The 14,200-nt window shown below is 51.3% G+C and overlaps 4 protein-coding genes across 4 annotated transcripts; 2 read left to right on the forward strand and 2 right to left on the reverse strand.

The window, feature by feature from the left end:
* Nucleotides 1-127: 127 nt before the first annotated feature.
* VC83_06801 (uncharacterized protein) lies at nucleotides 128-5,639 on the forward strand (the record flags this gene model as incomplete). Its single annotated transcript, XM_024470389.1, has 8 exons — nucleotides 128-3,347; nucleotides 3,407-3,463; nucleotides 3,636-4,594; nucleotides 4,646-4,736; nucleotides 4,787-4,968; nucleotides 5,022-5,339; nucleotides 5,389-5,490; nucleotides 5,549-5,639. Exons 3-8 carry the CDS (start codon nucleotides 3,642-3,644, stop codon nucleotides 5,637-5,639), a joined length of 1,737 nt encoding a protein of 578 aa, XP_024321613.1. The 5' UTR covers nucleotides 128-3,347; nucleotides 3,407-3,463; nucleotides 3,636-3,641.
* On the reverse strand, nucleotides 5,566-7,894 carry VC83_06802 (uncharacterized protein). Its single transcript, XM_024470390.1, has 2 exons — nucleotides 7,652-7,894; nucleotides 5,566-7,580 (listed from the first exon to the last, which is right to left on the reverse strand). Exons 1-2 carry the CDS (start codon nucleotides 7,712-7,714, stop codon nucleotides 6,318-6,320), a joined length of 1,326 nt encoding a protein of 441 aa, XP_024321612.1. The 5' UTR covers nucleotides 7,715-7,894; the 3' UTR covers nucleotides 5,566-6,317.
* Nucleotides 7,895-8,105: 211 nt separating this feature from the next.
* RPN1 (proteasome regulatory particle base subunit) lies at nucleotides 8,106-10,988 on the forward strand (the record flags this gene model as incomplete). Its single annotated transcript, XM_024470391.1, has 4 exons — nucleotides 8,106-8,250; nucleotides 8,310-8,374; nucleotides 8,431-10,908; nucleotides 10,959-10,988. The coding sequence occupies 4 exons, from the start codon at nucleotides 8,106-8,108 to the stop codon at nucleotides 10,986-10,988; spliced, it is 2,718 nt and encodes a 905-aa protein (XP_024321611.1).
* Nucleotides 10,989-11,363: 375 nt separating this feature from the next.
* On the reverse strand, nucleotides 11,364-13,657 carry VC83_06804 (uncharacterized protein; the record flags this gene model as incomplete). The annotated part of the gene is made up of 3 exons (XM_024470392.1): nucleotides 11,364-12,614; nucleotides 12,899-13,005; nucleotides 13,063-13,657. 3 exons carry the CDS (start codon nucleotides 13,655-13,657, stop codon nucleotides 11,364-11,366), a joined length of 1,953 nt encoding a protein of 650 aa, XP_024321610.1.
* Between the last annotated feature and the right edge of the window lie 543 nt (nucleotides 13,658-14,200).

Genomic DNA, 14,200 nt, shown 5'->3' on the forward strand with positions numbered 1-14,200 from the left:
AGTCTGCGGTGGGGTGGGTGGACTACTTTCGCTTTGGGGGCGAGTTGCTGTTGTGTTTTTTAAAAGATCGAAAATCGAGTCTAGTTTTGCGCTGGGGGTGGGTGGGAGGGCGAGGCGAGGGGGTGGGAGATATTCCGGGTTGGGGACGGGGAGGGGACTGCTTGTGATCTCTAAGACTTCGTGAGGAGGATTGGGGGCGAGAAAGCAGAAAGGCAGGCGTGCATCGTTTTGGGTAGGGGTGTTGTTGCACAACTCTAGGTAGATAGTCGAGTCAACGTGTATCAAGCCACCACCAGATCACACCTCCCCCCTCCCTCCCCTGTCTCGTGTTGTTTCCCATTTCGGGCATTCGCCACACGGTGACTGCACAATGCATGCAGGGTCCTCCGTAGGCGAAATGAGTGCTCTGAAGCGAGATCGCCACAGGGCTGTTTCTCACTCAGCACCTTCTTGGCGATGTATGCGGACCGAAGTCTTCGACGTCGCTGCAGCGCGTGCTCTGTCACATCTCATCTTGTGGAGATCTGTGGCGCTAGACTGGGGTTGGGGGGAGAAGGCGTTGCGTAGAGTGTGTCGGGACTGGGGTTGGGGGGAGAAGGCGTTGCCTAGAGTGTGTCGGTGGAGCCCGGGGTGTTTTCGGGGTCCTTCGAGAAGGGGACTTGTGTGACGGTAGTGGGAGGGTGGAGGGGTTGAGGGGTCGGTCTTGCCGCGGGCGAGAAGTGAGAGGTTTACGGTTTGCTTGAGGCGGGGGGATATGGAGACAGGATGGGATTGAGACGGGATCTGGAGGGTATCTGGGGATGATCTAAAGCGAGGGAGTTTGATCGAGAGGGGATGAGATGGGAGTACAGGAGCGGGTGGGGCAGGTCCAACAGAGAGATGCTAGGGACGGCTCGCGCGGAGATGGGAAGGGAATCCGTGTTTTGCTCAATTGGGGGCTGAAAGGTGAGGACCGGCGGTCTGTGGTGTCCATGATGAATCAATAGTTTTCGTTGTGGCATGGGTAGTGGTCCGAATGTTGGTTTTGATAACTCGCGATCCTCGATTGGAAGCGCCTCTTCGACGGCATTTATTTCTTTGCATTTATAGCCGAATTGTCGATTTTCAGTCGAAGATGAGTAAAAAGGGGAGCGTATGTCAATCGACGATCGATAGGGATACCAATTACCAAATCACATCCCCAGTCGCCCCTGGCACGTCGCGTCAAAATCCCATTGGCGCATTAAGCGCTCGGTAACCGACCAGGCCGTACCGTATTTCGGTCTCCAACCACCAACCACCAATACGCTTTGCCAAAAGGAGAGGATGGCCGCAGCTCAGGGCGTTTTTGACGGCCTTTAACGGACTCTCATCAATATGACCCACGGTACTGGGATTTCCAATTCCAACACGAGATTCGTGGCCTTGACCGTACGGCTTAGTGGCTCAGTGCTGAAGCGAAGTCACGAAGTAAGAGGTTTGGAGGCCTGGATTGTCCAACATGGGAATTGGTCCTTGGGGTGACACAGCAGCCATGAGTTCGGAGCCGAGAGTTGAGTCGATTCCTGCTTTGACATGAGGCCTTGCAGACCACCCTTCAACGGCATTGGCAGCCACAAAAGGGCCGATCATCCTGGCAATTGGCTGTCGTCCTCAGGACGGAGAATACTCTAGTAATGTTACTCCGAGAACCAACAACACTAATCAGCAGATGTGACAGTTTGTTGGTCATTTCCAGGCTGTCGGTAATTCTCAAGATGACCCCGGAACCTGTGCGATCACATCACAATCCTGTGTCATGATCCGGCGCGTAGGAGATACGATAAAGCGATGCGAGATAGTAGGCGCTGTGACAGTGGAGTTCAGGACGACGCCGATTCACACGCTATCTCAATGTAACCGGGCTATCAAACTGGCCTCGTAGTGCCGCGTTCGGCGCGTTCGGCGCGTTCGCGTTTGTTAGCGGTTCGGGCGGCAGTCTTTGATCGTCCACGGCTACTCGCAGATCATCCATCTCATATGACCAAGTGGCTGGGGGCGAGATGTGAACACTGTGAGCGCTGCATCCATATACAGGTATGTCTTGAGCTTGCATTATTCTCCTGTTCGTAGTCGGAGCTATGGGGGCCACTGCTTCGTTCGGTCCGTTTGACACATTTCCCTCAGGGTTCCGGGATGCATGGAGAGGGAGAAGGCAGAAGATGTGCAACGCCCCGGTCGATCGTGAAATCTGGCGGGCCGTCGCGGGGAGAATACTGCCCGCGTTCCGTGCTGTATGCGCACGCAAAGATGCAAAAAGTACTCGAGTATGCACTCAACCCTGGATAGCATTCCTGGTCGACTTAGTGCGTATGGCTTGTCTGGCTGTTCACTTGGTGAGGATTGCATCCAATCCAACCGAACCAAGATCAAGAACCAACATAGCTCCCCATCGCAGCCACCATGCCGTCGTGCCGTGCCTTCCTCCCCTTGCTCTCGTCGTCCTGCCACTTGGGTCTTTGGGTGCCCATTTGCCACTCTTGAATGCCACTTGGGGTGCCTGGACGTATCGACATGCACTTCCGGCATCGTTCCATACGAACAGTATTGCGTTCTAGCTATGGAAGGTACGCGGAAACGTAATCTATACTTCTGCGCTACTCATCTGCTTCATTAGACTTAAAGAGGCTGTCATGCCCTTAATTTCACTTCCCTCGCTCCTTCCTCCTCTCCACCGTTTATTCTGTATCGTCTGCCGCCCATACCCCTTATCATTCAGCAGTCTCAGTATCTTTACAAACCCGCTGCCGTCCTACCAAAATCAGACGACACTATCTCAACTACGTCTCACAAAGCCAGACCACACTGACTATATTACCACATATACGTTGTGTTGCCGTGTCTGAGAAGCTTCGCTCCCAACCGTATCCTAAAAAACAAGAGTTCTTTCTTCTCTGAGCCTGCTTCTATTGATATATATATATCTCACATTTCCGTCTGCTTCAGCCTGCCGAGACCGCACCTGCCTTTTTCTCTTCGCCTGTGACTGGGTTTCACCTTCCATCCGCAGATCGTGTTATTGCGCGGAACCTTCTCTCGAACGTTCCTTCCTTCCATTCAACAACTCCAGTCGGACGCCAACATATAAGCCCTTCTTCCCCCCGAATTCACTCTCCATCCTCCATAATCACACAAAGATCCATCAACAAGTTATTCGACACCTTTTCTGGCTGATAGCTCACTATCCTTCACCTCTTCTCTTTTTCGTTCGCTACTCACCGACAATCTTCCCACAGTTCTTGTAATCATCAGATTCTGAATTGCTGCTCCCAACTCTATCACCTTGTGGCTGTAGATACAGCTCCATTGTTGGCCAGCATTATTGTAAGGTATGCAATCACTCCAATCAATACAAATATTGCACAGATTAATCAATCCCCGTGAACAGATCATCTTTGGAACGTGCGAACAAAGTCTTAAGTTTGTTCTAAGTAGTATTCTACTTGTAAGTAAACAACCCTCAACCACCAACCCTGGGTCCAACACCCACATTGCCCATGACTCTTGAGGACTTCTTTTCTCCCATGATACACCTCAACTGGCCAAGGAGTAAACTTGATCAATCACTTTTATCTTTCACTTCGTACGTGTCGACAAACTAATATTTTCTACTCCAGACAATCATGTCGGTCCAACAGCTTCAACCAGCGACCGACAGTTCTTACAACAATCATGGTCCACTCATGTACGCCCAGCAAGCTTCGCAGGCCCAAGCCTCTCGTGCTTCTCAAACCCAACCTGGGACCTACCTGGCTGCTGGAGCTTCTCAGAACGATATTGGCCTCCAGTCCATGATTGGTTCATTTGCCCAAGCTCACATCAGTGCTCCAAATGGAACTATCCCAGCTGCCTCAAATACCATCCCGGGAGTCAATACTCCACAGTACTTCTTCTCGCAGGATGGCCAGATCTTTTGCATGCCTTCTGCCAATATCTTCTCCACCCAGCCAGTTGCAACTGCTCATCTGCAAGACGGCAGTTATGCTGCATATGCCCCAGGCCTTACTTATGCCACCCAAACCGGTTATTCTGGCTACATGCCCGGCTATGCCATGATGCCCTATGCACAGGCGCGTCAAGGCCATCTGTCAGATCGTCAGGGAGCCATGCACAAGGACGTTCCTGGCCTTGATAATCGTCGAGGATCCTACTCAACCAATGAATCTGCCCCCGGAACTCCATTCTACGGCTCTCTGGGTCATGGTGACCATGGCACTGTTATTGCCACTGTGGATAGATCTCCGATCTACTCAACCCCATCACCGCAGATCCCACATAACGTCAACGTGCCACAGGCTGGAAAACCTCTTCCATACAAGGCTATTCCAGTCAACTATAACGTCGCCACACATGACGAGATAATTCCAGAAGCCATCGCAGCCGTGTTCACTCCGAATGAGAGCAAGAGATCTCTGGAACAGAGCTTGTCCAACCCCATCTACGGCAACCGCAATGTTTACATTCGTGGGCTTCACCCAGATACCAATGATGAGACCTTGGCAGCATATGCTAATATTTTCGGTCGTGTGGAGACTTCCAAGGCCATCATTGATACCGGTACTGGGACTTGCAAAGGGTAAGTCGGCGTTCCCATGGGGATAACATTCATATTTACTAAGTTCCACAGCTTCGGCTTTGCCAAATACTTCGATGTCCGTGATTCTGAGAATTGCATTCGTGGATTCTTTGTAAAGGGATATGAAGTTGGATTTGCCAGGGTATTATAAACTCATTTCCAAGATAGATTCTTTTGGCTAATACTTTATAGGAGTCGTTCAATTCACGTTTGAAGGCAAAGGGCGATCACAGCTCTACGAACTTGTACGTTTCAAACTTGCCAAAGACCATGAATGAGATGGAGCTTGCTGCTACCTTCATGGATTACAATGTGGTCTCGAGCAGAATTTTGCACGATTCTCAGGGCAACAGCCGCGGTGTTGGATTTGCACGGTAATGATCCTCCATATACCTAAATTGGGGACCAGCTGCTCATAATTATTTAGTTTCGAGAGCCGTGAAATCTGCGAGGAGATTATCAGAGTGTACCACGGAACTGCTGTAGGCCAGGAGGGTCTTCTTATGCAGGTCCGCTATGCCGATACGCCAGCGCAGAAAGACCTCAAGAAAATCACGACTGAGAGACGCCAGTTCCGCACCACTGAGTACAACGTGAGTGCTTATGGCAGCCCCGTGGATATTGCCAACCTCTCCCCTCCAATGGCATCCGCCGGGGTTACGTGCATGGCTCAAATATCTGGCCACCTTCCCCAATTGAAGAGTGCCGGGTCATGGAAGAGACATGGGTCTTCGGACAATAATGGGTCGGTGCCGCTCTCCCTCAAAATAACACTGGTATTAACGAACGTACAGGTCGTCTGATGGAACTTCCGCTCCTGGTTCTGCATTCAAGGACCTTGACAGCCGCGTTACACAGGCTACCCTTACACCACGCAAACAAGAGGGCTCCAAGCAGTATGTATAGCTTCAACTCATCATATTGCCACGTTACATGACTAAGTATTTGAATTAGACACGATGAACGTTCCACCCCAACGGTCTCTGACGACGACTCGGCTGATGAGGGCGCTACTATTAATTGTTTATCTCCAGTTCGGGTTTGATGCGACTTTGGCATGATAACTACCACTTGCGGCTACAAACTAAAGAGAAGGAACAGTCTTATGTTATCAAGAACAGCATATTTTTCGTGGTGCTAAACAGCCCACGTTCAGTTTTACGCGTCCAAGGACCTTCATACTCATACTCACGGCATTATACCCCTCGAATATTCATCTAGGCTCATATCCTTACGGATCATACCTACCTCAATACATACGTAATGTCCATCGAAAGCTTGGGAGTTCAGCTGTGTATCATAGGAGGCCATGTGGCATCGGGTCTACTGGAGGAGGACATACTTCAAGAAGGGTATGGCATTTCATCAAAAGCGATTTGCACGAAATCATTCATTAGTGGGAGATGGATCGAACAGGCGATTGCAGGTCGTCACGAAGTATCAAAGGTGCATGCTTGCTTGTAGTTTCCTTCGGCGCTTAATTATTTCCCGTGGTTGTGGTCTTCCCACCCACGATGATGTACTCGCTGATCCTCTAGCTAATTAGCTAAAAACCTGCTTATCAGCTGCCTTTTGACTTGCAATTGTGACCAAGTTCCTTACAACCCTTCTTGACACGGAGAGCTGTTACATTGATAACGTCCTGGAGTCTAAATGTGGATGAACCATGTGAAGTGCTCGCGGCCCTTTAAAAAGTATTCCAACCGTAATAATAGTAAACCCCTCATGTTTTATCGTCGACGCTCAGAGTCTTTAAAACCTCCACCGTATTTCCCAAGGGGTCTGCCGTATACTCGACATCGTCTCTCGATTCCTTTTTCTCCGCGGGCTCAGCTTCCGGCTCTTTTACAACTTCCACCGTATTTCCCAGACGGTCTGTCGTATACTCGACATCGTCTCTCCATTCCCTTTTAGTCACGGGCTTAGCTTCCGGTTCTTCCTCCTCAACAAAATCGGACCCCTCCTCGTCATCATCGCCATCATCATTAGCGTCCTCCTCAAGATCGGCCCTGGGAGCGTTTGGGTCCCCATCCCCATCCACTCCAACCGACTTCATATATGCCTCCAACTCCTTCGCCTGCTTCCTCGAAAAGCCACTCGCCTCGACGTTCACATCCAACCTCACTGCGCCATCCTTTCCAATCAGCTTCCTCGCATCCGCAAAGTGCGGCCCGGCCTCCGTAGGCGTAAACTGAAACCTCCTCTTGAAGAAGCGCTTGATGCAGTTCACGTCGCGGTCAAAGTAGTACTCCGCGTTCGCGTGATCCACTGATACCATCTGCGGGAAATCGATAAGGATGGGAGTGAGCGCGACGCCGCCCTTGGCAGCTGGGTCAGGTTTCTCCTCCACGAGGATGTTGAACTCGTTGAAATCACCGTGGATGAGCCCGTACTGCGCCAGACGCAGGATCATGGCGATCAGCTCGGCGTACAGGGACGCGGGGTCAGGCACAGAGGCGATCTGGCGCATGGGGAAGGCGTCGATGAGGGACATGACAAGGGTGTGCCGGGACTGCGCGATCGGCTCGGGGACGGGGAAGTTATGCTCACGTAGGGCGGTGAGGAAGGCGTATTCTTTCAAGGCGGCGAGGCGGGACATGTACATCCATGACCCGCCCTGCCGGTTGCGTAGGTAGTCGCGGTTCGCCTTGACGGTGCGGAAGGAGATCCGGCCGAGGCGGTGGATCTTGAGGACTAGTTGGCGGCCTGTCGGCGAGGCGACGACAAAGATGTCGGACTCTTTGCCTATACCGATCTGGTTGCCAACGCTGTAGACGGCGCTCTTGTTGTTATGCGTGTGAAGCGCAAGGTAGTCGAGACCGCCGTAGGTGAGACGGTAGCCGTCGTATTTTGCGTTGCGCAGGCGCGCGATCAGGCCGATTTTTGCAAGGGCGGAGATGGAGCGCGCGGTACTACCGCCGAGGTGGGATTGCTGTCCGATTAGTTTCGTGGGGACGACTTCGTGGTTTTTCGAGAGCATTTCCACCTGAAGTATGGTTAGTTGGAGGGGTTCAGTGGCGGGGCAGGCCAAGGTGAGGAGGTGGGTGTATGGCTTACGGCAGTGAGGACTTTCCAGTCATCCTGGGTGATATAGCGCATATATTTCGTGTCTAACTTCATATTTGCGGTTGTTATTTGAAAGTATTCGGAGCAAGGTTCGAGGCTTCTCGCACACGATCAATTATCGGACTTTTTCTGCCATGGGCGGTCATGATAGGCCACCCCTGCCAGTTTAGCGCACGGGCCCGCTTACTTAATGGATGTGGTCCTCTCACGAACGATGCGAGCGAAGCTCTAGGCGTGTATTTACACGCGGAAGCTTAGAAACCCCAAACCCATATAAACTCCATCCGCACCTCAAGTCGTCCGCGTTCAGACATCTACCCGCCCCAGAAGCGCTCTGCAAAATATAGAGGACGAAGTCTATTTATTACAACCCCTCGATTCATATCCGCCTCAGTTGCGTCGCTGTCCGCTACATCGCACGGTTACCATTCCGTGAGCTTCCACGATGGCGAAAGACGCAGAGGCGCCCAACTCGGTCGACAAGGGAAAGGGAAAGGCTGTCGACGGCGATGCTGGCAAGCCGAAGGAGGTGAAGAAGGATAAGGATGGCAAGCCGCTTGCTAATGGGAAGGAGGAGGCTGTTGTTGGAGGTATGACGAGGCTGCCACCAGTCCAGTGTTTACAACGTACTAACTGTTTGCCATAACAGAGGATCTCAGTGAGGAGGATCAGCAGCTTAAAAGCGAACTAGACATGCTCGTGGAGCGCCTGACGGTAAATCATATCCCTGGGCCTCAATGATAATGGTTCTCGTACTGATGGCATTGTAGGAGCCAGACACAGATCTGTATAAGCCGTCACTGGAAGCGATCAAAGACTCCATCAAAACCTCGACATCTTCGATGACCGCAGTGCCGAAACCCCTCAAATTCCTCAGGCCGCACTACGAGCCGATGATTAAGCTGTACGAACAGTGGGATGAAGGCGACAACAAGACCTCTCTGGCGGACGTGATCTCTGTTATTGGAATGACGTTTTCGGACGAGGATAGACAAGACACACTCAAGTACAGATTGCTAGCACCGACGGCAGATATCGAGTCTTGGGGCCACGAATACACAAGGCATCTTGCCTTGGAGATCGGTGAGGTCTACCCAAAGAGATTAACAAACGATGAGCCCAGCCAGGACCTGATCGACTTGGCCCTGGTTCTGGTTCCATTATTCCTCAAGAGCAACGCCGAAGCCGACGCCGTGGATTTGATGAGCGAACTTGAGATAATAGAGGACCTTCCGAAGTACCTGGATGAGAACACCTACCCACGCGTCTGTTTGTATATGGTCAGCATGGTCAACCTATTGACCTACCCGGAAGACCAGCAATTCCTCCGCACTGCACACGATATCTACAAGAAATACAACCAACTCACAAAGGCGATTGTCTTGGCCATTAGGTTAAACGACATCGAGTTGATTAGCTCGGATTTCGACTCGACGGATGATGTGGCGCTCAAGAAGCAGATGGCGTTCCTGATCGCGAGACAACAAATTTGGCTGGATGTGCCAACGGACACTGAGGAGGAGCAAGAGATCGCTGACTGTCTCAACAACATCAAGTTGCCAGAGCACTTCAAGGCTTTGGGTAAGGAGTTAAACATTCTGGACCCGAAGTCCACTGAGGATATCTACAAGAGCCATCTCGAGAGCACTAGGGTTGCTGGTACTACAAACACCACCTCCGCGGTACACAACTTGGCAGCCAGCTTTGTCAATGCGTTTGTCAATGCGGGATTCGGAAACGATAAGATGATGTTGGTAGAAGAACAGCAGTCCAGCTGGGTATGGAAGACTAAGAAGGAGGGCCAGCTTTCAACGGTTGCCTCCCTGGGCACCCTCCTCTTGTGGGATGTTGAGGCTGGTTTGGACAAGATTGATCGCTACACATACGCCGAGGAGGCCGAGATTCAAGCAGGTGCATTGTTGGCCACTGGTATCGTAAACAGTGGCGTCCGTCTGGATTCCGATCCCGCATTGGCTCTGCTTGGCGACTCGGATAAGCTTAACCACAAGGAGCCTCTAATCAGAGTCTCTGCTATTATGGGATTGGGCTTGGCATATGCTGGGTCAAACAAGGATGAGCTGCTGGCGCTGCTTTTACCGCTTGTCGGAGATACTTCTTTGGACATGCAGACTTCAGCCATGGCTGCGTTGTCGCTTGGTCTTATCTTCGTTGGCTCTTCGAATAGCGATGTCAGCGAGGCTATTGTTCAAACTTTTCTGGATGATGACCGCAAGCACCAGTTGAAGGATAAGTGGACCAGGTTCATGGCTCTTGGCCTTGGTCTCCTTTTCTTCAATCGCCAAGAGGAGGTTGATGTTATTCTGGAGACACTGAAGGCCATTGACCACCCAATGTCCAAGCCGACATCGGTTCTGGCAGAGATCTGTGCCTGGGCAGGAACAGGCACTGTGCTGAAGCTCCAGGAGCTGCTCCACATCTGTAACGACCACATCGAGGATAGCGATGACAAGAAGGGTGACGAGCTATTGCAAGCATATGCCGTCATCGGTCTTGCATTAGTTGCGATGGGAGAGGAAGTCGGCCAGGAGATGGTCCTCCGCCAGTTCGGACACTTGATGCATTACGGAGAGCCCAATATCCGCAAGGCTGTTCCTCTGGCCATGGGCCTGATCAGCCCCAGCAACCCACAGATGAAGATCTACGACACTCTTTCCAGATACAGTCACGACAATGATAATGATGTCGCGATTAATGCCATCTTCTCCATGGGTCTCGTGGGCGCCGGAACCAACAACGCAAGATTGGCTCAGCTCCTACGCCAACTCGCCAGCTACTACCACCGTGACGCGGAGTCTCTCTTCATGGTGCGCATTGCTCAGGGCCTGGTGCACATGGGCAAGGGCACCCTGTCTGTTAACCCCTTCCACACGGACAGGCAAGTTCTGTCGAGCGTCTCCACTGCTGGCTTGCTGGCGGTTCTGGTCGCTATGATCGATTCCAAGTTATTCATTACCAAGGATTCGCATTACCTCCTCTACTTCCTGGTCACATCGATGCACCCGCGCTTCCTCGTTACTCTCGACGAGAACCTGAAGCCTTTGACCGTCAATGTACGCGTCGGCCAGGCTGTCGATGTTGTCGGCCAGGCCGGACGCCCGAAGACCATCACTGGCTGGCAAACACAGAGCACGCCAGTGCTATTGGCGTATGGTGAGAGGGCTGAGTTGGAAGACGAGCAGTATATTAGCTTGTCGAGCACGCTGGAGGGCCTGGTTATTTTAAGAAAGGTAAGCAATCTCTAGCTATTTAGAAAGGACTTTAACTAATATGCGCATAGAACCCAGAGTGGGATGATACGAGCAGCTGAACGGGGCGTTGACAAGGGTTTGGGAGGGCGCTGGAACACAATATGATACACTGTACTATAAGCTAGCCCTAGACATTGGTTGACCGTCGAATGGGGAGAGCCGTGTCATCTGCTTTATAAAAAAATAGATGACTAATATTTCACTACTTGATGCCTCTATGTGGTATTGCTTTTGGAAAAACAGTGCTTTGGCATTACTAGCCTAGACATGAGCACAGAGCTCATAGTCATGTCTATGAGCTCTGTGCTCATAGTCTTGTCGAAAAAAAAAATTACATGCTGTGCCTTCCTGCCAAGGAGAGAGGGTGTCTCCAGTGCATGCCAACCAAAAGGTACAGACCCAGATAATACATACAATACAGTTCGTTATATTCATCATGTCCCGACGATTATCCCCCCTTCCAGGGTTGCATCCATATGCCCCTCGGTAGCCGTTTCCGTGGAGTGGGAGTGAGCAGGTGTTGTGCTATGGCTCTCTTCCGTCTCAGTAGGCTCTACACTCTCATCATCGGCTTCATCAGTCGCTTCATCAGTTGCCTTCTTAGGAACCTTATCTTCCTCGCCTCCATCACAGAATAGGTTCTCCACGCCCACATTCACGAGCCTTGTCTTAGATGGGACAGGCTTTTTGCAGCCACCTACGTCGCGCCGGAACTTCGCACTGAACTCCTCTGCCTCGTCGCCGAGATCTATCCTATGCACTACCCTCCCATCCCAAGTCAACAACGGTATGCTGTGCAGCGGCGCTAGCAGCTGGTTGTCAGGAAGCATATTCACTAGGCTCGAGTGCGCCAGCGGAAACTCTTTGTGCTGCAAGCTTAGATGCTGTGCAGGGTCGGCTGTGAAATTGCCATCGTCTGTCGTCGTGTCAGTTTCCGACTTTGGCTTGTCGAATTCTTCAGGTGGCTGGTAGAGCTCATTGTGCACAGTTGCAAGGGCGTCGCCAGCTGTCAGCTGGGGGTAGAGCATCGAGTAGCCGCGGGAGTTGGACAGGGTGAGAATGTACTCGAGCCAGGATGGGTAGGAAGTGCTGATGCGTTTCTTGGGAGCGGAAGAGGCAGAGCTCAGCGAGTGTGAGACGAGGGTGTGGAGCTCAGTCCATTTGTCGCCAAAGTAGAGGGCTGCATTGCTGTTTGGAGAGCCCCAGAGAAAGGATGGGCCATTAGCTTCTGGAGCTTTCGCTGACGCGGGGTTCGGTGGCGCTGTGAAGGGAGTAGTATCATTGAGGTAGGTCGAGGGGAGATCCAGGGAGATACCCAAGAGGTCCTCGTGGGACATTAGTGAGGAGGCGGCTGCTGAGGAGTATTTATATTCCAATAGCGCATACTTGAGGTAGTGATAATAGAGTGGCGACAATTCAACCTGGGGAGAAAGAACCAGGACGTGAGATGTGAATCGATTCGCCGGCCAGAAAGACTCGAAAAAGCGGATGGAGCTTTCTTCGGCGGTCAGTCTCTGGTGTGGTATCCGTCGACGTAGTGTAAGCTGTTGGGCGCTCTCTTGCACGGGAAACTCTCCGGGTGGCCAGCTGAACGAGTTCGCCAGGAATCGGGTTGCAAATTCGTCAGCATCATTAGGCAACTCGATCGTCAGGCAAGGAGGGGTAGACCCAAAATAATCCGCCCCCTTCAATGACGTTAATAGCCTTATTAATGATCCGGATGCTGAAGGCTGGGCGTGAACCAGTATATCAATACTGATTTTGTTGTATGCTAAATGTTGTTAACACACTACTAATATAAGTTATTATTGGGTGACTTGCCATTCAAAGACGAGCTATCTAGCCTGGTAACCCATATTAAGCTTTGTTCGGCATTGTATGGAAGCTCAATGAGGGTTCTCCCGAGTTCTATAGATCGATCTCTTATCCCTCTGAGAAAATACCCCTCTTCAGTGCCAGAGTTGTCTACGATGACGGCTTGAGGGTGCATATAGTTGTTGATGTGCCCCAATGCAGCCCCACTGCTAACTTCCATTCTGAAATCGGTGCTTTCTGCGACATAATCAGGTCGCGCATCTGGAACAGAGAACGGGTATTAGTAACCAGCCATAAAGCGGAGATTTAAGTTCATACCATGCATCTGAACGTTGCAATCTGCGGTAATTCTATTGATTTCTCCCAGAGTCTTCATCGGGATCTCATCTCGGCCCATCAAGGCAAAGTGAACATCATTCCTTTTCCATCTTGCCATCTCACATGCAAGAGGCAGCAACGTCGCGGCGCTCTTTAGGTTGGCAGCGGCAAAAACAACGTTCTTGTTGAAGTCGGTTATCCCTTTACCATTTATCAAATACAACGAGGTCGCCAGTTCGTAGAATTTAATGGGTCCATTATACCAATGCTTCTCTCCCTCAAGTTCATCGCTCGTCGGTGCTGCTTGTGTCTTTTCGGGTGAAGGTGGTCGCGGTCTGGACATCCCACCACCCCGCGACGGGGAGTGGTCGTAGGACGGCCTCACTGAAGGTTGCTTCAGATCTGTCGGTATGTTTTTGACGAAATAGTATAATGCAATAAGACCCAACAGAGTGAGGCCAATTCGCTTCATATTCCTCCGGAGCAGCCATCGTCGGTAATGCCACGCCGCGATAGGCTTCGTCCATACTTTGTGGTCATCGTCTCGTTTGCCTAGCTCTTCATCGCCTGGGAATAATCGTGTTGAGGGGCCCATTATCCCATGTCGTCTCGAGGGCTGCTGAGTAAGTTGTTGCTGCCCATATGAATGCGACACCGTCCAAGGGCGTGCGGAGCTCCCTCTTGTCCCAACCTAACCCTGTAAGCAGAACCTCCGACACTAATAGTATCCGACAGGAAGAGACCGTAATGGAGATGTCTCAGTCACGGCTACTCATACATATAACTATACAATAGTAGTATGGATAGCTCCAAAGGAAATCCCCCGATAACGCGAGGCTGCGATATGCCACAGATCGCCGTCCCCGCTTGCAGCGCTAGCGTCCGGAGGGTATGACGATGACACCCGTTCCCAGCACTTCCACGCGGTACATTCGAGACGCGTGAGAAAAAAAAAAGCGAAATATAAAATAGGTATACTTGAGTTTCTGATAAAAAGGCAGTGGGATGCGCATGAGTATATTAAAAGAGGCTCCCAATCGAGGCCAACGCGTCACATTATTGTATAGAAGGAAAGGCTTGAGGTCTCTGGGAGACCCCATTTTCTTTCTGCGCATGATTTCAGGGCCAGATCCTAGCT

This window comes from Pseudogymnoascus destructans, assembly GCF_001641265.1.
Source record: "Pseudogymnoascus destructans isolate 20631-21 unplaced genomic scaffold scaffold_19, whole genome shotgun sequence".
In the NCBI taxonomy this organism is placed as follows: domain Eukaryota; kingdom Fungi; phylum Ascomycota; class Leotiomycetes; order Thelebolales; family Thelebolaceae; genus Pseudogymnoascus; species Pseudogymnoascus destructans.